The 24,232-nt window shown below is 39.9% G+C and overlaps 1 protein-coding gene and 1 long non-coding RNA gene across 4 annotated transcripts in view; one reads left to right on the forward strand and one right to left on the reverse strand.

Moving 5' to 3' along the window:
* LOC128080731 (uncharacterized) overlaps nt 1-23,843 on the forward strand; it is a 51,596-nt gene extending 27,753 nt beyond the window's left edge. The window contains exons 2-7 of one of the 3 annotated variants that reach the window (XR_008206860.1): nt 6,718-6,778; nt 8,759-8,896; nt 9,446-9,549; nt 10,426-10,560; nt 19,190-19,263; nt 23,747-23,843. This is a non-coding gene — a long non-coding RNA (uncharacterized LOC128080731). Of the gene's footprint in view, nt 1-6,717; nt 6,779-8,758; nt 8,897-9,445; nt 9,550-9,722; nt 9,831-10,425; nt 10,561-12,892; nt 12,998-19,189; nt 19,264-23,746 lie in introns of those variants that run through there. The other 2 variants (XR_008206859.1, XR_008206858.1) reach the window with 2 other exon arrangements.
* Nucleotides 7,678-10,689, reverse strand: NPFFR2 (neuropeptide FF receptor 2). Its single transcript, XM_052683240.1, has 3 exons — nt 10,308-10,689; nt 9,436-9,535; nt 7,678-8,873 (listed from the first exon to the last, which is right to left on the reverse strand). Exons 1-3 carry the CDS (start codon nt 10,633-10,635, stop codon nt 8,051-8,053), a joined length of 1,251 nt encoding a protein of 416 aa, XP_052539200.1. The 5' UTR covers nt 10,636-10,689; the 3' UTR covers nt 7,678-8,050.
* Nucleotides 23,844-24,232: the final 389 nt, after the last annotated feature.

Below are 24,232 nucleotides of genomic sequence, written 5' to 3' on the forward strand. Positions count from 1 at the left end.
GTTTAAAACCAGCTTAACTAACAGCTAGAGGGTTATTGAGATCAGGGGCTAATAGCTCCAGCATCTTGTGAGCAGTTTCCATGCCACATACAGCTGTTTCTTCTTGCAGTGTGACAGAAATGTGCACAGGACAGATGACTCAAGGAGGTGGCTGATTTGTGTGCAGAGCCAACTTTGCCACCTCCTCGCTGCTGAAAAAGACAAAGAATTGCAAAGAAATGAATTCATTACTATTTCAGTCCTGTTCTTGACCACTCTGGTGCCTGGGTTGCTGGCTGAAGGTATATGAAGGTGTCTCTTACTGTGTAGACCAGTCTCCTTTCTTTGGTGATGCTAACAGTGCTCAGACTTCCAAGAATCATTAGAGCTGTAAAGTAGTAAGTGACATAAAAATGACTTGAAAAGCAAGAGAAAATAAAAGAAATTTAAAATAAAATCATGACCAAAGTAAGACCTGAACAAAATTGGCAGGACTAGGCTTCATTTGAGGAGTAGATTTGCTGGGTATGAGTGTGCCATGGTGACATAGCTGAGCTAATTTAGAGAACAATTTCCTATAATGAGTTCAGAGACTGTGATGGAGCCTGTTGCTCTCTCAGTCCCTTAGTAGCTACTGCCTTTGAAACTCCAGCTATCCACAGCATTGCTCTTCTTTAACAGAGCCTTTTCAGGTACACTGTCCTTTTCAAGCTGCAGTGTGGATCCTGCTCTACTTCTGTGATGTGTAATCAAGCAATGCCATTCTCAATTCAGAAAGTTTCACCTTTTTCTAAGACTCATATAAAGATCTGTTGCTTTGGAAGGTAAAGCTTTGGCAACTATCAATTAGTAGTAGCTTTAATTTGAAGACTGTAAATAATTTTCATTCTCAATTAGAGTGTAGAGATGTTTTTTGAAAAATTTCCTTTCTCCTGACAGATCTTCTGTTCCTATCTAGTATGGGACTAGGATTCTAGCTTATCTGATACCTCCATTCGTTTTGAATTTAGAGGTATTTCCTTGTGTTGTCTGACCTCTTGCCTGAATTTCCACAGCTCCTACCTTGTGGTTTACATTAGTTGCCTTTGTTTTTCTTCTACTTGTTTAGTACATGTTATAGCAAGCCAATTATTTTAAGCCAGTCTGACTTTCTTTCCTTAAAATGGATTTGTGTTTTTGGATAGTGAGTTCAGTATTTAGAGGATTATTATCCATCACCTTCCTGTTTTATGTTTGAAATATGTATAATAAATTTGTAGCATTTCTAGTCTGCTTGGACTTCAGCATATAAAGCTCATAGCTGTTTTGTCATATCTGCATTTGGCAAAAAGTGCTTTAAGTGAAATATGGATTATTTGCATGGGTAGTGTATAATGTACCATGTGTTTATTAGTAACTCCATATCACAGATGTAAGGCTTGCTGCTTTTTTGTTCATTCTTTTTGAATGTCTTTGACTTACTGCTGCTAGATTCCTATTTGCTCCAATGAAAAAAGTCAGATCTTGAAACAGCAAGCAAAATGAGTCAGAGCAGGTCTCAACAAACAGCTCATTAGTGTTTGGTCTTAGACCTACTCATATAGTAATAGGACATAGCTGACAGTTTGTCCTGCTGAGCCTTTGCTGGTTGGCTACTGAAATGAAGTGGCTACAAATATGACTAGTGTTGGTTAATGGGTTTTACTTGCAGTCAGAGCTCAAATGAGAAGATCCATTTTGCATTGATGCAATGCTGTTTGCACATGCACAAGTGAGATCCTTTTCTGACAAGACATTTTGATGTGAATTTGCACATGTTATGAGGCTGGTAACTGACTATAATGAGTAACTACTTGGTATTTATTTTTTAATAGGTTAAATTCTCTGTCCAGCTACTCCATCACCCCAAAAAAGAGAACATCTAGGTCTTTATAACTTGTAAATATAGCATGTTGATTGTAAGGGAAAAACTTAACTTAAGGCACAAGATTTTCCATGATGTTGAATTCAAACAAGTCTGTACTGCAAATAGCAGTTTTATTTTATTATTATTATTATTATTTTATTTTATTTTTTTTTTTTTAGTAATTTCTCACTGCATCTTTGACTTGAATATTGTTTTGGTAGCTTAACTGATGTAGCTCTTTGCCTTCTCTGCAGGAATTGTGTGACAACTGCACACACTGTGGACTTTGAAAACTTCTTGAGGTGTTTTTTATAAAGGGTTTTAAAAATCAATAAAGGCAACTTATGAAGCCAGACCTCCATGGGATATATTTCTTTTTAGAAGTTAGGCGCTTTCAATGAAGCTTGTATTGTTTAACGGTCACTGAAAGTAGCGCTTGTACATTTCAGTTAGGAAAACAAAACTTAGTTGCGTGTTGACATTTAGTTGTGTGTAGACGCAATGGAAGGAAGGGATGCCATGTAGTGAGGCCCACACAGACTAGAAAAGTAGGCTCACAAAAAGCTAATGAGGTTCAATGAAGCCTTGCCCTTGGTTTGGTTCCTGTGTATGTGTATCAAGTTGGAGAAGTGCTTGACAGCAGCACTGCGGAGGAAAACTTGAAGGTCTTGGTGGATGAAAAGCTGAACATGAGCCAGCAGTATGTGCTTCTGGTTCAGAAGGCCAAATATATCCTGGGCTATATGAACAGAGGGGGTGGCAGGAGAGCAAGGAAGGTGGCTGTTCCCCTCTACTCTGCTTGTGTGGCCTCACTTGGAGTACTACATCCAGGACTGGGGCCTCCAGCAGAAGATGTAGAGCTGTTGGAATAGGTCCAGAGGACTGCCGTGTGAAGACTGTCAGAGCTGGAGCACCTTTCCTACGAAGATAGATTAAAGGAATTGGTCTTGCTTAGCTTGAACAGGAGAGGATGCTGGGGCAACCTCCCTCTCTGGAGCATACCTGTCAAGCTGTGGTTTTTTTTTTTTTTTTTTGACTGAATGCTGACCCAAGTAGAACAAAATAGGTTTCTTCATCAGGGAGACAGGGTTCAGAGGCATCTTCTAGGATGTTCAATCCTAAACTGCAGCTGTTACTAACTGTGAGGAGTAATCGAACCCAGGATTTCTGGAAGAGTTTACTTTTTATGAGCAATTAGTAAGGTAGAGAGGAATTGACTTGCTCAGTTTGACCTCAAATCATAAAGAAATGGTGGAACAATGATAGTGAGATTAACATGCCAGAGGTTTTGATAAGCTTGAAAGGGCAGGATTTAATCTATGCTTAGAGTACAGACAAATGTTGAATATCAGTTTTATGACAAGGGTTTATATAGAAGAGGATACCAAGTGAATATAAGTTCTCATAAGAAAGCTGCTGGTGAGAATATGGAGAGGGAGAAGAACTAGGCAGCTGACTTCCATTTAAAGAGGCAGCTCAGACCCAGAGGTCTGCAGTGATAGGAGAATGGGTAGTTGTTCTGGTAGTCATTCTGGTAGTCACAGTAATTCCTGAGGCCTGGAAGTCACTGCAGACAGCAATATCTGGAAGTATAGGGTATGTGTTTGTAATATTTCAGTCTTAGACTCGGTTTGGGGGACATTTTTGCAAAAAGTGGCAAAAAAAACAAGTATGGAGAGAGAAGAAAGCGTTTCAGTACTGTTGGAAAATGCCTGCTGCATGATGTAGGACCTTCATTGTTGTAGTTTTACTTTCTTTCCCTCTGTGTCAGCTGTGTGCTTGCTGCAATCTGTGCTTCTGTTTCTATAGCAAATGATGTTTCCTAAGCAAGTGTTTGCTGAGTATTTTCCACTGTCATGAAGCTTTTTCTTGAAGGACTGGAAATAATTTATCTTCCTGTAAAGATCCTGTTAGTTCCTTATGCTCTGTAATCTTCCCTCCGCATCTCTACATGTTTTTTCTTTGTTTTAAGCGATGGTGCTGCTGAGCAAACAGATGAGCAGGCATACATAAAACAAGTGGCAAGGAGTATGTGGATTGCTACTTGTAGTGTCTGCTGAAGTCTGATGCTTTGGCAGTCCCCTGGGTGAAAGGCACTAGTCACTCTATCAGCAGGATTCTGCCATCAATCTGAGTACAACTGTACTTCCTAAGCTAAAGAAAGCCATCAGTACCAGCTTTGTGGCATTTTGTTTATTAGGCTTTCCATGAAGACAGGCAGTAGAGTATAGAATGGAAGAGCATTTCTAATACAGCATGAAACATTTACAGGTAAAAACTGAAGAAAATAGAGAAGAAAAAAAAAAAAAAAAAAAATGCAGTCTGAACCTTTGAGCTGAGGAGCCAGGGTGTTGAAAGCTTTGGAAATGTGTGCCCAGGGAGATGAGATATTCATTATTTCCTTAATGGGGGGAAAAAAACATATCCCTGTGTGGTACTAAAGGGAAGACTAGAGAATTATTTCTATGTGGCATCTCCTAGTGTATGTGGCTGAAGATATGATTTCTTAATAATCTAATAGCCAGAAATGTTTGCTAGCAGATACTGGGTTCTGAATACCTGTAAGCCCTGTCTTCTAGATAAGAGCAAAATTACTTTTCTGAAGGCTTTCCTCAGTTCTTGGAGAAGGCAGACCTTTAAGTTTTTTATTTGTTTTTTTTTTTTAAGGGTCTTGACTGTGGCAGTCCCCATCTGAAAATCCGGAAGAGCACAGTTGTAGAGCAACAATTTGGGAATAAGCCACAGGGAAGAGTTGCAAGATGCTTGCTTCTCCTTTAGTGAGCTACCTGCTCCATCTGGCAATTGTAGAACAGCCTACTTAAGAGGTGCAAATAATTTGACTTGAACTATTTTTTTGGTAAAGTTCGCATGTGACAGGGCATCCTCAGTGTTCTTGATGGAGTTGAGTACTTCAGATGTGATTTATTGTATAACAACAAACTGTGCCCTCTGATCTCTAAAATTAAAAAGTGTTATTTTTCTGAGTTAGTGGGTAATGAAGAATCAATTAGGTTTGAAGTAGCAAATATGGCTTGGTCTTACTTAGTTTTTACTAATCAAAGCTAGCAGTTAATCTATCAATTTTGCATGTGAATACTGGGGAGCTGTAACAACAGCAAAGTAAATAATTCTCAAAGATATGTGGGGAAGAAAAGAAATGCTACAGATGGACTGATTTGAATCCTGAGTTCTTGAGATTCATAAACACTGCTTATGCTTTCATACTTGAAAGGGAAACTAAAAAGATTTAGGCAGGATCTATTTTCTTTCACTTGCATAGAGCATTGAAAAATCCACTTGTCTAGCTACCTTCATCTCCCCACTTGCCTAAATGCTTTTTGAAGTCTTTCCTGCCTTTTCCGCTTTTTGTGTATTTAAACAGAAATTTCACTGCATTTATGACAGAGGCTGCAATGGGAGGCCCTATTACATATGTCACTACTTCAGTTTTCCTGATGCTTTCAGCTTCACCTTTTATGCCTCTTTCATGTTTTTAAGCTGTTTGTTTTGCCTTCTGTAAATATTAATGTCTGCTGAATGTCTTCACTCTCCAAAAATGCTTCTTCCAGAAGCGATTCCTTCCTTCGTGCTTATTAATACTAGTCTCTTGGTGCTTGGTTACCTGCATTATCTTCTGCATTATTTCTTGCTGTTCATTCTTCACTCTGTCTTCATTTTGCAGCTAATATCCCAGTAGAAGTGAGTCACTACCAATGGGAGAGCTGTAATCCATCAGGTTCAAAAGCACTGACTTATCTCATTTTTGGCAAACTGAGCTTTACCACACTGTTCCTGCTTTCACCCACCTGGGCTGCACATTGGAATGTAATGTGGTATCTGTGCATTTATTTAGACTTATCTTAGCTTTCTGCCTCTTATATATATCTCTGCCCCGCGAAAACTGCAAGATTTTCACAGATCTTAAAAGCTAAGATCTTTGAAACTTCCCATCTATGAAAGACTCTTAACATCCTGTCTATTTTTGTGGAGGAAGAAAAGCATCTAACATCACTCGCTTCAAGGGATGGAAGAGATGCAGGAGCTGTGGGATACCTAAGGATCCAAAAACTTTTTATGATGGAGTTTTCAACAGTGTACAGCTGGATCAGTGATTCTTATTTGATCAGACCTTTAAAAATCCAAGTCTAGGTACAATGCTTATTAATAAAAAAAAAAAAAAACCCAGCACCCACAAGCCTGCAAAATCAGTTGTTACTGGAATTTTCCCCACCCTGTTATTCAGTGAATGTTTTCCTTTTTTTCTGGTAGCTCAGAAAGGTACAAAGTTTGGGGCAATACAGCTTGAAAAGTTCTCAGTTTTCCTTGCCTCTGTAAATCTGAAAGGTACTCCAGTTTACCTGCAGGAAGACTGCAATTTGATGAGCAAGGATGCCTCCTACTCACTAAGGAATGACCCTAACTGGTAACTGATTCCCAGAGACTCTCGCAGGACAAGGCATGGTGATGTTTTAACCTGGTAGCAGTTCTGTGAAGGCTGTTCTTTGTGCTAAATTGTGTGCCTGATTAAACTTGAGAACCAGTCTGAGATGCTTCCACAGTTGCTCTTTATAAGTGCTGACAGGTCCTAAAGGTGTTATCTCTTGCTTTAATCTCTTTAAGTCCTTTTAGGTGATCTAGACACCAAAAAAGAAATCATCCAAGAAACAAAAAAGCCACACCCAAATTGTTCCAGAAGCCATTCTTTCATCCTTTATTTCACAAATTCTTACTTTATTTTTATTTTTTTTTTAACTCCAAGAACAATTGATATCACAGAATTAACAAGAGAGGAACAACCAGAAAAGGGAATAAAGAGGATGTGACTAACAGTGCTTGCTTTTGCCATTTGATAGGAAGTGATTGGCATTCGAGATTATCAGGCAGAAGTACAAGTACATGAAGGTCTACAAACTGGTGAGTGAAGTTCAGATATTCAGACTGTATTTCCAGCATTTAAGAGAGTAACGGACTAAGTTCCAGGGACAAGTTTATGCTTCACTTGAAGCACCCAAAAGCGTAGTACCAAGAACCCACTGCTGAACAGAGAAATGCAGTATGTTAATCATGAAATGAGTTTGTTGGATTAGTCAGGCTTTTAGTAGTGGACTTTATATAAATCTCACTTGCAGATGTATTGGTTTATAGATACATTTATCTCTTAAAACAACAGAAAACAAAAATATCCAGACCAGATGATTCCCTTAAAATGCTCCAAGTGCTGTCTGCTCCCCATGAAGATGAGGCTTGTTGCAGGGCAAGCTCCTCACCAGGGATGGATGCGAAGCCAGGTTTAGCTGAGGATTCAGACCATCAGACAAGTTTGTGGTGATGAGTCAGGCTTGGACTCAGGCAAGGAAGTTGACCTGCAGAGCAGGCTTAGTGCCTGGTCCATGGAGCCTATGACCAGTCCCAGGGAAGGAGTGTGAGGCAGTAGGGGCCCATCTCAGGAGCGTCACTGTAAAAGCAGCTCAGTATGTGCTTTGACATTTCCATAGTGCTGTCTGGGAGCCTCTCTCTGGAATAACCAGTGGGAAGGGATGCCTCAGAGCTGCTCTGAGTCCTGGCAGTCAAAGCCCTCCAGGAGAGGGTGTGTGCACAGAGGACCCTGGTGAGTTTCGTGGTTCCCTTCTGTACCTGGCATGGTAGTCCAGATGGCCACTGCAGACAGCTGTGTTAGTTTTGTTGCCTGATATTGCAAGAAGATTCTAAGTGTTATAACAGCCAGCCTTACATGCTGAATTGTTACCACAAATATTGTACACACAGCCCTATTTCAGCCATTCCAGGAAATTCAGAAAGACAATTTGCATCAGTGTCAGATATCATTGTATTGGGGTATATAACTGTAGTCCTCTTTTTCTTTTAATTCGCGATAAAGGGGAGGTAATCCCATTGCAATCAGGACTTTGCTCTAGTCCAGTGCAAGAGCAGTGGGTCATCACTCACCCTGGAGAGTTTGTCCCTGGTTTAAACTGATGATGGAGAAGGATTAACGTTGCTTCTTCCTTGTGTCAAATGCTTAAATATTTTGCAAGTTACATATTTCCTAAACAGAAATGTCTCGACATTATTTCTTTTCTTAGAAATAGAAATACCTTACAGAGCTTGAATTCCACAACCCAGTAAAGAAATTCTGTTGGACATCTTTTAGAGAGTACATAACATGCTTTATTTCATCCTGTTGTTCTAAGGCTCTTCAAGATTCTCCATCTTAAAATCCTGCTGGTTATTCATCCAATTTCCTTTCCTAATTGGCTTTCTCTCTGCCTTGACATCTTGACAAGCTTGATCCTGGGGTGTTTGGTAGTTGGCAACTGGCAAAATGGCATTGCTTTGGCCTCGCTGGGAGTAGACCTCCCTGTGAATGATGTCCTTAGAGCAGAGCTGAAATTTGAAGGCTGCCTGAAAGCCTCTGCGAAAGTTTTCATTAAAGAAACCATAGATAATGGGGTTGATACTGCTGTTGAAAAATGCCAGCCAGTGGGCAAAAGGGTAGATATAAATGTTGATGATCTGCAGCTGGATATTTGACAGGTTGGCATAGTCTGAGAGCATCATCAGAGTCCACAATGGAAGCCAGGACAGGGTGAAAAGCAAAGCCACAATAACGAGCATTTTGATGACTTTTTGTTTCTTCTTAGACACAGTGTGTCGCTGCTCCTGGCTGTGCTTTCCCACTGTAGGCACTGCTGTATTGAAGAGAGCAATGCCTATCCTAGCATACATAATAACAATGAGTGACAAGGGAGCAAGGTAGATATTAGCAAACAGGACTGTTGTATAGATCCTTCTCATTCCTGGGTTAGGCCAGTTCTCCCGGCACCAATATACAGGGCGAGTTTCATTGCCATAGCCAAGGATTACTCTTATATGCTTCTCTTCTTGTACCTGCAGCATGACTGCTGAAGGACACATGATTGCAATGGCCAGAATCCAGATGACTGTTACAATGATGATAGCGGTTGAGGTGGTCAACTTCTGCTTAAACGGATAAACGATGCATCGAAACCTGCAGCAAAGGCATCCAGGAATGTATGTGGAGAAGCCATTTAGAGATTGCTTAGAGAGGTAAACATAAACTTATACACAGGTATAAAATTATGTATTGTTAAAATTGTGTATTTTTTTAAAAAGGTACAGATGGAATTGTCTTATCCTGCATTACCAGTGGAGTTGTGTGTAATTGCTCCATTTAAGAACTGTGTTGAGGAAAAGGAAAACAATCTAGAAGAAAGTTGGTGTAAGATGATCTCTTGATCATGTGTCTGTATCAACCTGCTGGTCCTTCAGTTAACTATGGCAGGCACCACTGCTTCTGCTATCTAGCTTAACTAGGGGACTAACCAACTCTACACAGTCAGGCACAGCCCAGCTGTGTGATTTTTAAGAGATACTGGCAGAAGGGCAATTACTGTGGATGCACTTCTGAGATGACTGTGTTCATAAGGCTGCCCCATTAAAACTGCATCTGTCTAATATGTTGTGGTATTACGTGAATTAATCTGCCTCGGTGTTGTCAGGTGGCATAGGGGAGATGAAAATGACAGTTCATCATCTCCACATCATCTTACCTGTCTACAGCAATTGCAACCAGAGTGAAGATGGAAGCAGAGACAGAGATTCCTTGGACCATCCCACTCATCTTGCAAACCATGCTCCCAAATGGCCATCCTGGAAAGAAACAGGTAATTGAAATTTTTACTGTCTCATTGCAGCACTGTGGTCATATGCATAAGAAGAAATTTCTGTCCTAGAACAAATACTTTCTTTTGCTCTGGCAGGCCACTGTAGGGGGGTCAGAAAGGCATAGGTTATGTAAATAAGTGCACTGCCAGTTGCCTAGGTGAGTTTCTGATATTTTGAGAAGCAGCAGAGCAAGCATTTGTGGTTTCACATAACAGCAAAGAGAGACCAGCAGACAAGAAAAGGGTATTGACTGCTACAGGATTGCTCTCTGCATGTTGCTGTGAGTACCCGCGTAGTCTTCCTGGGCATGTAACATAGTACTGGTGATCCCTTGTTAAAGATGCAGGATGTGGAAGTTAGCAGGGACAGCCCTACTAAGAGGGTTGTTAGAGGCTTGTTTTCCTCTTCTGTGACTTCCACTGACTTGAAATGCCAACTGAACTCTCTCAGAAACAGCAGTGTGTAAACAGGGCCATTGACCCAGTGCTTTATTAGGTGACTTTTGTGCGCTGTCTCCATATGTGTTGCAAAGTGAACCTGAACCCTTTCTGCCCTATATGCAAGATAAGAGCTCTGAATTTGCCCTCATCTTTCTCAGTGGAGTTTGGATTCTGTATGCCAGTGACAGAGATTAAGAATAGTATATGTGGATCGCTGTCACGTACAAGCAACTCTCAGGTTTCCCAAGGAGGTCAGCACTCAAATACAGGTGAATCCCCTTCGAGCTCTTTTTGCTGTGCAGTGTGAACCAGCATACCTGCAGTGATGTTGTCCAGTAGGGTGGTGGGCATGCAGAAGATTCCCACTAGTAAATCGCTGACAGCCAGGTTCAAGATGAAAAGATTTGTGACTGTTCGCATATGCTTGCTCCTCAGAACAGTATAGCAGACTACTCCATTGCCAACCATACAGAGCAGGAAGATGAGGAGGTAAGAGACAATGAAGACAGCTGCCACTGAAGGCTGATGATGGTAGAAGTCCACGTAAGAGACATTGCCTTCTAAGTAGAGGTACTTGTATGTCCCGTTATAACTCAGCAGACGAGGCCATTCAAATGAAGAATTTGAGTCTGTTTCCTTACTCATGTTGTAATGTGCCTTAAAAGATATTTTTTAAAGGTCATTATAATGCAATTTAAATTATTTGAAGAAATGTGACTAGTGTGCTCAAAGCATACTACATAACCAAACATTTGAGCTTGTGTATTCTCATCCCTTTACGGCTTATTCTAGTGGTCCATATTCTGCCCTCCCCTTCAAAGTGGAAAAGCAACAAATATTATTAGTTAATATTAGTTTGATTCTACAATATAGGTATATAGAAGTGACCAGTAAGACTGCTGAAAATTTTCTTCCTTCTCCAGTCTTTGTAAATGTTCTTCCCTTCCCAAATAAGAGGAAATGCAGACAGAATGTAAACAAATCTATTGTGATGTGTCAAGCAAAGAAAACATTTATTTGGGGGAGGGGGGGGAGGGTGGGAGAGTGGAAATCAGAATTCTTGAGAAATCTATTTACTCAACAGCTTGAGTAAACTAACTCTTAGGCAAAAGTGATGTTACTGAGACATTAAAAACAGTGGTGAAAATAAAGCATTTAGAAGACATGAATCTTCACCTGAATGTATCCAAATCCAGTCACATTTAACTGAAAAAAATTTTTGTGTACAACTGATATTAGACCTTAATTGATTTTACTTTCCTATGTGCAATCTACACAGATCAAGAAAAAAGTCAGGAAACATGGATGACCTCTATATTTAAAATGTGTTAAAGTACAGGATAGCTGGATGTATTTTCTAGCTTTTCTACTAAATTCCTTCCTTTAAACAGACTTGCTAATTAGAGCTTTTGTTTCTGCCTATTTTTTCCCTGTTACATTTACTCGTGTCTAGTTCTCAGGAAAGCGCTGCAGTTCTTCTATATTTTGTTTGCTAATGAAATTCAGTGATGTCAAAAGTTTTGCAAGCGTTTCACTTCCGAGTAGTTCAGAGAAAATATTTATATTCTGGTATACCCCAGGTTTGGAACAAGTATAGTGGTGAATATTACATAGATGTCTTGTGTTTTCTGCTGTGTTGGCTGTCAGCAGCTATACAGCATTTGCAATGCATTTGTATTTTTACATATTCTTTATGTATTTTAACAAAGCAATGTACTAACTACCTGTAATGGTTGTGCATTCCTTTTGTTTGCCTTTGTGCTGAAAAACTGTATTAGTTTATTTCATTCAAAATATTTTCAAAATTATTGAATTGCTTTCATTCAAATGTTTTATGTGCCAAATGTTTTAATTATGCAGATCAGATTCAGCTATTGTAGGTGTTTTAATAGTAGCTTTATTATTCCCTGAACAATACAGGTACTGATGAAACTGCATACAAACATGATGAACAGCGAGAGCAGTAGTCAAAAATAGACATTTGTCAATAGTAGCTTATGCCATTCCTTTAATCACAGCTCTTGAGCTGTGCTTTGTAAATCCCAGGAAATGTTTCATCACTAAAATCCTATCTAATCTTAGCATCTCTTCTGCTCCCTTTTGGCCTCTATCAAGAAATGATTGCTCACTTGCCTCCTCTTCCCTGGCCAGCTTCTCAGGGTACTAAAGAGCAGGATGCTAAGCTTTCCCTGCTCAGGGAGATAACCATGTAGATGAGAATCAGTGCTTATTGTAAGATCTTCCCCACAAAGAAAGGGCAGTGTCACGACCTTTCCACTTGACATAGTTATTCTGGGTGATGAATGTAAAATCCAAGCACTTGGCCTGTAGCTCTAAGTCATTTATAAGGCTGCCAATTGTTGGGGTTATTCAAGTTAGAAATATAAGTGTTTGCGAGTTCAGCTTTTTTTTTCCTTCTAATAGCTAGTGCTGAAATGAAGTAGAGGTGTAATAGTGAGGAGTGGAGCAGATGGAGCCAGTAATCTCATATTGCTGGATGTTTGCTCATATGTTTGGAGCAAACAAAGCAACAGATGAAGTTTTCCTAGGCAAATTGCTGCATTTTAGGTAGTGAATGCAACTGTGCAAGAAAATAGGAATTCTGGTGTGTGCTGGGTAAGCACAAGACTAATTTGCCTGGTAGGTCTCACACCTACTTTGAAAATTTTGGCCAAGATTGATAGCGCATCCAGTCCCAAACAAGCTTCTGGGAAAAGTAAGGCCCTCTGACCTTTCTCATCTAACAAAAATAAGTACGCACTTGTCTCTTTCGGTTGTTGCTGTTGCTTCCTCTGAGGTTCATTCCAAGTTAATATTCTCTAGCATTTGTGTGCAAATAGGAGAGCCACAAGTGTTTTTTACTGTAAATGAACACTATTTTTCCTTCCCGTGCTTCCTGGAGGTGGAGCTTTTAAGACAGGCGTTCCAGACTAGGGAGATTGCATTTACTTTGCACTCTGTTGTTCATGATCTATGCTGTCGCAATGAAACCCTGCAGATAAGACAGGTGGGTTCCCTTGCCTTCAGTATTGTGCTCTTTGGAGTTCTCTGTGTTGGGGGAGAAGCTCTTTGGTAGGTGAGCTTTGTTCTTCTGAGCAAGAGCGCAGAAGGAATACTTATGGTTCAGATTTCATTGCTACATAACACCTTTATACATACACAATAGTTCATAGCCGCACAGGCTTTGCTGAATGTTTTAAGAAGTTCTTGCTGGTATGAAACTTTGGTCCCAGGGTTTACAAACCCTTATGTGTCACTCTTGTGTAGTAGCTGTATTCTAATAAATTAATTAGAATTCTATTCATTAAGACAACTGAAATTATCATTTATCATGCTAAAAGCATAATTTTATTGTGCTTCCCTTATTCACTAGGCTTATCTTGGATTCGGCCTCTTTTTCTGATGGTATATTGTGAACCAACCACTTTCAATCTTTTTAGTAAAGAACCTTAATTGTTAACATTTGTAACCAACAAGCAAGAAATTGCAAATGGGATCTGTCTCTGTCTTACAGCATCTGATCACACTTGCACTTGTACCATTTTTGTACCAAATGTGGTGAGCTTGCTGTACAAATACTGTAGCTTAGAGGAAATGGCAAAGTACACAAGTTTTCAAAGTTTTAAGTTCAAGGGGGATGGGATTGGCTGGAAGAAGAAACAAAATGTAGTCCCTTGTGTTTTATAGGTAAAACAGACTGATAAATAGTAGAGAGAAGCAGGACTAAAACATAATTCATCAAAGAAAGGGGAAAGTAATATAATGCCTAAATATCGTGGGATGATAAATAAGAGTAATTTGCTTCCACTTAGTAATTTTATAAGGGCATGGCTGCACTATGAAAAATTGCCTGCATATTGTTTTTAAACACAGTAGATTGATGAGTTAGTGAAACATCTGTGACAGCATCCCTACACAAATAAGCAGCATTAAGTCTCACAGGGCAATCTTGTGCCATTGGATATGGAAAATTAATTTACCTCATAACGGCAACAGATCAAAGTAATTATGAAGTGAGTGCAGTTACTTTTATGTTGGCTACATGGAAGAATTCTGGTATTCTCAGGAGCCAGGCGTTACTACTTCATCTCCATGCACTCTGATTGACTTTTATCCATATTGTTGTGTGCATAAAATCTTACTGTGGATTTGACTGATGGCTTAGAAGCAAAAACAAAGACAATGAACTGTCAGAGACATGAAGAACTGAGGTGTCGCTGGGGGAAAAAGAAAATGTACTGCAGTAAGTGCTAAAAGAGTCATCTTGTCCTTAGCTGCACACTTGATAACGGGTTAACTGCAGAGAGTTCCTGGAGACCTTGGTAGCACCTCTGTTCTGCTTGGAAGTTATAAGCTTGTGATAGCAAAATACAGCAAAACAAACAAAACCCTAAGCTGTAATGTTTATGGAGTAAGAGGAGGACACTTATGGAAGTAATACCAGGGAACATGGACCAATTGCATACTGGGTGCTTTGTCTGCAAATTAACATTTCCTGTGGAAAGCAGCCTAAAATCAAAAGCTGTTCAATCAGAGCAGCTGCATAGCAATGTTTGGAGAAGCAGGGGAGGAGAAGTCTGTGGGAGCATTGTGGATGAGGATCTGTAACTTAAACCAAGTTTCTGGCTGAAAGTGAAGAGCAGCATAGCACAGCAAAACAAGCACGTAAGTAGAACGATAGCTGACAGAATGCACAAAATGCCTCCAATGTTAATTACTTACAGCTCATTTGGTATGTTGCATACAGATTTGGACCAAATCAAAGAAGTCTAAAAGAAAGCTGCAGGAAAAATCAGAAGGCTCTAAAGAACGGCTTTCAGAGAAACAGTGCAAGTTACAGGATCATTTCGTTAAAAGAAAAGGTATATTTAAAAGTATATTGTAGTGTGCCTCCATCTTATTCTAAGTTTCAGAAATATTTATTTTACTACCATACATTTCAAAAAGCTGGCTAAAATGGACATGTGTCTGCAGTACATTGTAAGAAGGACTCGCTTCCACTTTCAGTGGAAGAAGACTTCAACAACAGCCAAATGGGCTCCAGAAGTATGCAATAGGCAGAAGAGCAGAAGCCATTCCTGATAAAACAGAGCATTGAGGCTTGTCATGTTAAACATCACAAGCAATACAGTGTTTCTGTAAAGAAATGATTTCATTACAGAATACTGTTACAATCTTTGGAAGTGTTTATTAGGTGTGTGTTAACCTAATTTTGAGTTTAATTTTATCTTCCTCTATAATGAGAGATGCTTGGTCTGTAGAAAACTTGAATTGCAGAGTGCAAACTCAAAAGATATTTAGGAATACGAATAGAGTACTCTGGAAGCAAATGTTTGATTTATCTTGTAATACATCGTAATTTCATGGAATACTTCATGAAGCACTTAGTGTCCTATCACAGTAAACACTGAATGCGTCACAGGTAAAGAGCAGCCTTTCAGCTAAGAGGAAGCTGTAATAGAAGAGACATTTAAGAGTATTGAGTTTATAATTAAAAACTTACTTTCATTGCTGTACACTCCTGCAAACACAAAATATACACTGAGAAGCAAATCAAACATCTATGAATGGATAATAGCAGGGAGACATGCTCATGCAAGACTAATGAATGGGCTTTATGCTTTGGACATTTGTCTTTCCCTAACAGTCATCTGAGAAATCTGAGCAGAGAAAAATGCAGTATTTTGCCAAAGGCTTTTTTAGTTTTGTGGGTTTTATTTTTCTTGTTTCTAAAGATCTTCCCCTTTTCCTGTCTTATTTATAAAGAGCAGTGCTATCAGTAGGAGTGCTATAAAAGACAAAACAAGACTTTAATTGTGGATTACTCATCCTCGTCAGTACGAAGACACCCTTCGCCAAAAAGCCAAAATGCAAATATTATTCAAAAGATGCTGTAGCATGAGGCTTTCACAGCGTATTTCTTATTTGTCTAGAATATGAAATTTTCACTGTTTTTTATTTTTGACATTCAGATAATATCACAGCTTAAATAGGCCTTATTCCCACACCGAGTGAAGAACCTTAATGCTGAAAATTTACTGTAGCAAGGCTTTGCTATAGCTATTTTCTGCCATTTGCCAATGTCAGTGTGTCAGCACGTTGGTGTTTTTAGTCGTATTTGTGACTTCTGTCAGTTTGCTGAGAAAGTTTCTGTGTTTGAAGTTTCCTGCTTGGCGGTAGATTGAGCACAGGGTGGAAATCTGCCTTCATCTGTCATGAAGATATGTGACATGCCACAGAGGAGACAAGGAAAGAGGACTGAATAAACAGGTAGTGATAGGGTTTCAATAGTTAGCTGGAAGGGTACTTAACACAGTAAATGAGGATTCCTTTGCAGCAAAGGCACTTAGTTTTCTGTGTATGTGTTGTATTTAGGTGGCTCTTAACTATTGTTTTTCATTATTATAACAGGTTTTATTGTTAACACTTAGCCTTCAAGCTTCTGAGTGTGGTTTCTGTACTGATGTGTCACAAGCTACTTTGTTTTAACTAAAACCTCAGCCAGTTGTTCCCTGAAATAAGATTAAAATTCTACTACAGAAGTCTAGCCACTTTACTAAGAAACCAAGTCATAAAATACATTAGTTCTGTTATACTTGCAGATGGCTTTTATCATTTTTTCCTCAACAACTCTTTCAAGATCACTTGCATCCCAAGCCTCAGTCTTGAATTTCCTTGTGGCGTTTTTGCAGCTGAAGTCAAAGAGTCTTTTTACCCTTATTCCTGCCTGTCAGCAGCAGAATGAGAAACCAGGATGTTACTACTGCTAATGTCAGCAGCATAGGAGGAGATAAATTATCAGATAAGCACTCATTAAATAAACTGCAGGGAAGTTATAGAACCCATTCAGTACAGAACTTAGCTCGCTTGTGGCAAGAGAGCCTTTTGCCCGTGCTGTAAATTAATAGTAACTGAGTCAGAAAACATAGCACCTACAGGAGAGAATCTGTTTGGAAGATGCACAACATCCAATTGAAAGCTATCCATTTTTATTGAGGCAAAATGAAGGCACTCAGTTGACCTGGTGCTTGGTCCACTTTTCAAGACATCTGTCACTTTGGGAGATTAGCGCTTCAGAGAGGTTTCCCACCATCGACTGCCCTACTGCTACCAATCTAATGCTGTCAGGAGGAGTGTTGAGCTTGCTACAGGATGTACAATATATGAGCCATGACTGTGCAGAAAGTAAAGTGTACTTATTGCATCTTAGCTCTGTTCAGGCATGCATTCAGTAGAGAAGTAATGAGGTTGTTATTAAATTCAGTGACTCTTTCAGGGCTATTACCAGAAAGTGTTGCAGAAAGACTAATACAGCAGAGGTAGCGTTCTTCCTGATACTAGTGCGTGTGTTACTACCAAATGCAGCAAGCTTAGCAGTATTTCGAAAGCAGCCTATCAAGCCTTTCAGATTGCTCTCTTCTCCTTAGTTCAAGTTGACTGATCAGAAAGAGCTGCTGTTCCTGTGAGCTAGACACTGAGCATCAAATGCCCTCTGGTATTCCCTCGTACCTTGCTTGTATTTCTGTTCTTTATTAATACATTAATTGAACTCAAAAAGGGGTAAACACTTCCTCAAGTGCATTAGTTGAGAAGCTTTGAATAGAATTAAACTATTTAAATTTTAAGTCCTCCTGACATAAAATCTTCAAGTAGTGGCTTTCCAGTCATGAAGGGAAATTACCAGGGACCTCAGTAAATACAGTCAGCCTAGACAGCTGGAATAGTGGAAGTAATTGAGGTCCTACAGCAGAACAATTTGTAAGGAATGAGTGAATGTGCCTTGGATCAAAAGCGTAGATAGAGCTGAAGCATTACTTCTATTTTGACAGAATTACTAAGAAATTGTTCCAATTTATGTTGTTTTGTGGTTAAGATACAATCATATCTTAAGGTAACTACAGAAGCTTTTGTCACAGGTGCTAGTGTGTGAATTTAAGGATGACAAGGCATGCCAGCAGAGTAGTAACCCCAAATGCAAGTGGGAGCAGAGATTACTGCAGCCATCTCTCCAGGAGGAGTTTTAAACATTAATCTTAGCATATGTAGTGGGATAAACAGTCACAGAATCACAGAATTGCAGTCACTAGTTGAAAGCTGGTCTGGAAGTTCTTGATTAGGAGAGAGCTTTAATCTGCTCTAGCTTCTCTTGCCTACCCCTGAAGCCCATCCGGCTCTTAGTTTCCTAGCTCATACCAGAATGCTGATGTTGCAGTTGAAAGACAAGGATCCTGATTATGAAATCATGAAGTGTCCATTTTATTTCTGATAATGTGGAGCTTAATATGCCAGCAAGGATTATGCTTCCCTGTTGGCAAATATACAGCTTGCTTTAGTTGCCCGTATATCTTATTAGGTTGTATATTGGAGGAAAGTTTATTCATGTAATGATGTTTGTGACAGCTTTCTGAAGTACTGTCTTGCATCCCGTCATAAAGACACTTAATGTTTAAAGGGGAATATTTCGTAAACCTTAGTTTGGACGACAGAAGTTCTGGAATATATTCCTTTCTCTGTAGATGAAAGACCCATCTAATTGTAATATTCATGTATTCTAATTCATCTACATACAACAGAACACAGGTAGTTTGTTTACAAATTAAGGTGAAAAGAATATAGGAAAAGCAGAGGGAGCTACCTAATAAGCATCCATTTCAGACAAGAATCGCAGTAACAGTCCAGAGTTATGAGATAGACTCTATCTTTCCAGTACTTGCTGTCATTTCACAGAAATATAGGTGTTAGTGTGAGCTACTCTTCTTTATTTCCCCCCTCATCACCCAAGCACACTCAAGTCTGAGTAGAAGCAAGTCAGAGCAACAGCTGCTAACCCTGCTTGTTTTCAGTCAAGGCTTGAGTGAATGCTGCTTTTTTAGGGTGACTTACTGTTCTATGCAACAAACTCCTTAAGGTTAGTAGCTCAAGCCTGTATCCTCTCCCCATCCTCTATTGCTATATGCTAGTTCAAACTCAGCCAGCTACACATTCTGTGTATGACTTACAAAAGGTTCATCTATTTTGTGTTTTACATCAGGGATAACTACCTAGGGCTTATTATTATCAGAAATAAAGATTTTATGTATTCATATCTTAACTTCCCTGCCCCTCAGTAATCTCAGAGGCTCAAACCGTTGAGTTGCTTTTTTGTCCTGATATAAGCTATCACTCACGTACTCAGTGTCCGTTTTGTGTTGTTCTGCAGGTGCACTGTGTCCATAAAGATGAGATGGCATATAGCACTAGTGACAAGAAAACACCAGCAGTTTTTGTGGCAAGGTAAGGTGTCCTGCTTTGTCATTGCTGTTTTCCTAATTAAGTCTTATCACTTATTAGTGTTGTTTCAGCAAGTTACAACTCAGACTTCAATTAAAATAGCTGTAAGAAACCACCAATGTATAAATCTTAGCCGAGTTAATCATGCAGGTGCCTTTGAGCTCTAAAAGTGTTTGTTTTGTAACTGTACTTCAAGGACTCTGTCAGAATTAACTTGAGCTCACATAATGGACAAAGTCCTCTCCACAACTTAATTCTGTTCAACAAGTGATAGCTGAAAATGAAGCATGACAAATTGTTCCTGATTACATTCATTTCTGTATTCAAAGCAACTCATGTTGAATAGTGTTAGATTTGATGGATCATTAAACTGTCTTTCTCTAGCAGGCTGATGATATACTTTAACTACCATAACCTGTGCTAGTCATATCATAATACTGTTGCAATAACCTGGATTTATCCACTAGAAGGTACTTATTTTGCTGTTATCTTCCAACTTGATTGACTGGAGCATTTTAATGAAAACCTCAGCATTTTAATCTTTGGTTTTGGGAAGTGTAGGAACCAAACCATCAAGTAACTATGCCCTTGAGAAGGGGGAATTAAACAATAATATTTTTCCCCAAAAAGATCATTTTCTGTACACCTATGCACACTTGATTTTCTGTTGATGTAATTACACTGCCAGCATTAACAGCAGTACAGCATGGACTATTGCAAATGGAACAACTGGAAGACTTGCTCAAAAATATTGTACCAGGCATGCAGCAACTTTGTTGACAGCCAAAAATGTGAACCTCTAATTTCTGACATATAGATTTGCTAGACTCAGAGCAACTGTTAGAGGCATCTGACAATTGCCCTGTGAAACATTTTGTCAGCCCTTTAAAATTGATAGCCACTTACAGTCAGCCGGGGAAAAAAAAAAATGGACAGATCAAGGTACACAAAGGACTCTAGATGACTCTGTTTCACGAGTGCACCCTTAGTGGGAACAGTCTTTTCTCTGTAAGGACCTTGAGCTTTGTATAAAGATGAAGTGGCTGTCACATTGAGAAGGGCATTTCTAGCAGTAGCTGTGCAGATGCTCCCCCTGTCCAGTGATCCCTGCTGATGGTAATGTTGCTCACATTGCTTTTGAACTACAAAGCTGTTTATACCAGATATGCATGTACTGTCACAATATTGCACCAGTATCCCAAAAGTGACCAGTACAAACTAGTCAGTAGGGCTGCATTATACTCCCTTGGACCAACCGGAGCAGCGCACAGGGACTTGCTTACCAGCAGGCAGATACTTGACACCCCCAGGAGCCCTATGCAGGCACTGTTATGTACCCAACTCAGAGCGCAGGATTAGCATTTCCTTCACACATACATGCACAGACACAAAAACCTGTTGCCAACAAAGCACTTGCAGTTTCACCTCAGCTCCCAGCTATAGCAGAACAGTGAATAGCCCAGCCCAACTTAAAGCCAGCCTCCCCTCTTGCTTGCATAGGCTATCCCCACTTACAGTTAAGAGTTCTCCGTAGCAACCACTGGTTCAGTGCAGGGAGGAGGAAGGCTGCAGCCCTGAGTGTAGCAGAAAGGGAATGGACCTCACCAGTGCCTGACAGATGCAGGGAGGAGGGAGGAAGAGAGAGAAGGAGGGACTGGAGAGAACAGACCAAAGCCACAGTGCTGAACCCTGGGGCTAGTGGGCTGTCACTTGATACATTCCCTACCCTGGGATAGAAGAATGCACATCAGAGCTGTGTTTTTTGCCTGTATTTCTTTATAGACCCCTTTTTTTTTTTTTTTTTTTTTTTAAAGCATCCCTTTGTCTCGGGAAGCTTGTTTGTAGAGTTGGAGTTAACAGCTACAGCTACCTCCCCAGGTATCAGCCCTCTAACAGACTCCCACTCATGCATTCCTGGTCATTACAACTGAGAAGGCAGCAGTCTAGAGAAATCTCCAATGTGCTGAGTGTTCCCCAGCACAGCGTGCAATGCTCAGGCCCTTGTTCTACATGCTGTGCTCCAGCAATTAGATCAATCCTCTCTAAAGATAAGGCATAGTTAGCTTTTAAATCAGAAGCAGGAACCTAGGAAAAAAAAAAATAATCTATGCAGTTCTTATCAGACTACTTGACACTTAAATTTAGGATTATAGCATTTGCCTTATCTCTTTTTGCATTCCTTCCTCCCGCTCACTCCCCCAAATGCAACAAACCTCGGGCCCTGTTAGCCAATGTAGTAGTACTCATTCCACTGTGACCATTAGAGCTTCCTTGTTCCTCAGGAATCCAAAGGAGGTTGGGAAGACCAAGAAGTCCAGCCTTCCCTCTTGCATACAGAGGGAGACAAATAGGTCCAGAACTCTCATTTACCTGGGATGAGAGCCCCTGCTCTGGTTCTAACTTTCAGGAGGTTATTGGAGTGTCACTCCATGGGGACAAGTAACAAGAGACCTTTATTCCAGTATTCCAGTCTAGGCTGAAGCAGGTAATAGAAATGTTGCTAGAAATCAGGAAAATGAGGAGTACTGCCACAAGCTCGTTATCCAAAAATAGATTGAGAATTTCTAAGAATAAGAGAGAGAATGATCAGACACGCTTTGAAAAGGACATGTTCTGGCTTTATTTGTATCAACTGTCATTAGGAAAGAAATCTTCAGCGACATACTACAATTAAGTCATACGGAGATAAAATACACCATAATTGGTTTGTAGGGGAAGAAGGGGGTGGGGGTTGGGGGGAAGTATATATATATATATACACACATATACAGGAAAGGAAAGCTTAAAGTTAAAGACAACTAGAAAGCAGCGCTCTCACCATCCATAGTCACAGTCCAAGGTCTGAAGTCAGTCCAACAACATTGCCCGTTTCAAGACAGGAAAGAAACACAGCAACAAACAAGAACAATGCAACACTCATTGCATTCTCTACAGTGAAACCAGAAACCAACTCCTTTACCAAAGCTTAAATGCAGTACTGAGGCCAAGGGAGGAGGCTGTGGAGGCCCGGGGTGAGGCCATTAGGCTGAGTACCTTAATCTGCAAATGAAACCTAGCAGCTCTCACATCTCTACTGCAATCCTTACTGCTGGTATTCTGCAGGGCACAAGTGACACAAGTTGGCAGCATACTTCATAGTGGAAGATGAGTGAGAAACATCAAGCTGTGCTTTTGTGATATAATTGCTATAAATGGAAATGAAGGTACAGTGTTGTTCACTGGAAATTAAGAATTAAGGTACAGCACTATTTGCAGGGGTTCAATAGCAGAGTGCAGCTGATATGCAAGGAATCCGGTTCACAGCAGTTCCCTAGGTAACCTTAGGTGTTGGTAACATCAGGAGAACATGATTTGCTGATGCTAAGAAGAAATGTTATGGAGGATGGAGCGGAGTAGAGACTGGCCAGGTTCTAATATAACATCACTGGAATGGGAGCATGAGGGTACTATGGTAGTGATTAACTGCATACCTGCTACCCAACAGTTCACTATCTCTTGACAAAATGCCATCCTGAGTGAATTTAGCTCCTTTTACACTCATTAAGTGCTCATTATAATACCAAAACACACCTCTATCGCAGAGGTTACTTGTCTCCAAGGTGCAACTGTCCCCCACTGAGCCTGTGCTCTGAATTTTTTAGCCTATAACTTTAGAAGTGAGGCAAGAGAATTTTACACAAATCATAAGCAAAGGTATGTATGTGGCTAGGGACACTCAAGCTCCACCTGAAAAATAAGAAATAGTATAAAAATCATTTAACTTTTATCATTTAACATTTAAATGATAATCATTTATCGTTAAATGATAAAATCATTTTATCATCCTCCATTTAAGAGGCGGAATGTCAGGGAATGCACCATCAAATGTCAGATATGAACCATCTGACTTCTGGGATCAGTTGATTGGCTGAGCTTCTCTTTTCCTGTTTTTGGATGCCTATTGGGTAAGATTCACAGAGTCAGTTATACCATGTACTTCCTTGGGAAACACAGTCGGCTTCTGTAGACACAAGAAGGTCTCCATGGAGTCTATGTGGAAATAGGAACATAGGTCTCACACTCAAGCATTTGTCTTTCATTATACACCTCAGAATATGTCATGAGGCTTGTGACTGTTGTGTCCTATCTGGCCTGATGGAATAATTCCCCTGAAATTTGAAATACCTCATTCAAAAGAAGCCTGTTCTGCTAGGAAAAAATAGAAATGTCCCTGGTCAGCTGTAGACTCTGCTTTTTTGTGTGTGCATACATTCAGATGTGCTGGTGTCAGATTTGTGACACAGGTGAGTTGCTCACTTGTGATGGTGTGAATGTTTGCTTACTCTTCTTCTGAGTGGCTTATAAGCAGCTAATGCACTGGGGGCTACCTTGTGGTCTAGTCTCTTCTTTTAACTAGAAAGTCTTTTCGTTGTAAGAGGGGAAGTTGCCATGCACGGCATGAAGTATGCCTAGATCTGCAGTTAAAGACATTACTTTGTTCTTGCAGCTCCTGAAGCAGATTGTGATATTGCTGTTGCATGGCATGTGGCTGTAGGAATATTCACATGGTATCCGGTGAAGATAATTATCCTCTCTTCTCTACGTACAAGGTGAGTACTTTCTTTTTTTTTAATATATAAATAAAGGTTAGCTGGACTTCTTTCTGTCTGCCACTAGACACATTAGAAGGAGTTATCTGTCCTCTCCAGCATAGCATCTCAGGCATGTATACAGTCATTATGTGCTGTGTGAGAAGTGTCTGAGAGGCTAGGATGTCACTGACAGATAAAATAATAAAAATGGTTACAGACTTCATACTAAGTGTAAAGCCATGATTTAAATTACAACAGTGATTTCTCACTTAGGTCTGGAAGCTCATCAATAAGAAATGTCAGGGATTAAGGAAACTCTGGAATTATAAACCCAAGGAATGTATGAATTATTTTAATAACTCAGCAGGATCTTAGGACAGCACAACATGGAGTGTTTCTGA

The sequence above is a fragment of the Tympanuchus pallidicinctus genome, unplaced genomic scaffold, assembly GCF_026119805.1.
Source record: "Tympanuchus pallidicinctus isolate F22 unplaced genomic scaffold, pur_lepc_1.0 scaffold2, whole genome shotgun sequence".
Taxonomy (NCBI): domain Eukaryota; kingdom Metazoa; phylum Chordata; class Aves; order Galliformes; family Phasianidae; genus Tympanuchus; species Tympanuchus pallidicinctus.

Bases quoted from the DNA above. Each gene is read 5' to 3' on its own strand.
- NPFFR2 (XM_052683240.1), bottom strand. From the start codon at position 10,635: ATGAGTAAGGAAACAGACTCAAATTCTTCATTTGAATGGCCTCGTCTG. The intron at 9,536-10,307 runs GTATGCTGGTTC...GTTTCTTTCCAG, and splicing joins ACTGGACAACATCACTGCAG to GATGGCCATTTGGGAGCATG. The intron at 8,874-9,435 runs GTAAGATGATGT...CCTTTGCTGCAG, and splicing joins GTTGCAATTGCTGTAGACAG to GTTTCGATGCATCGTTTATC.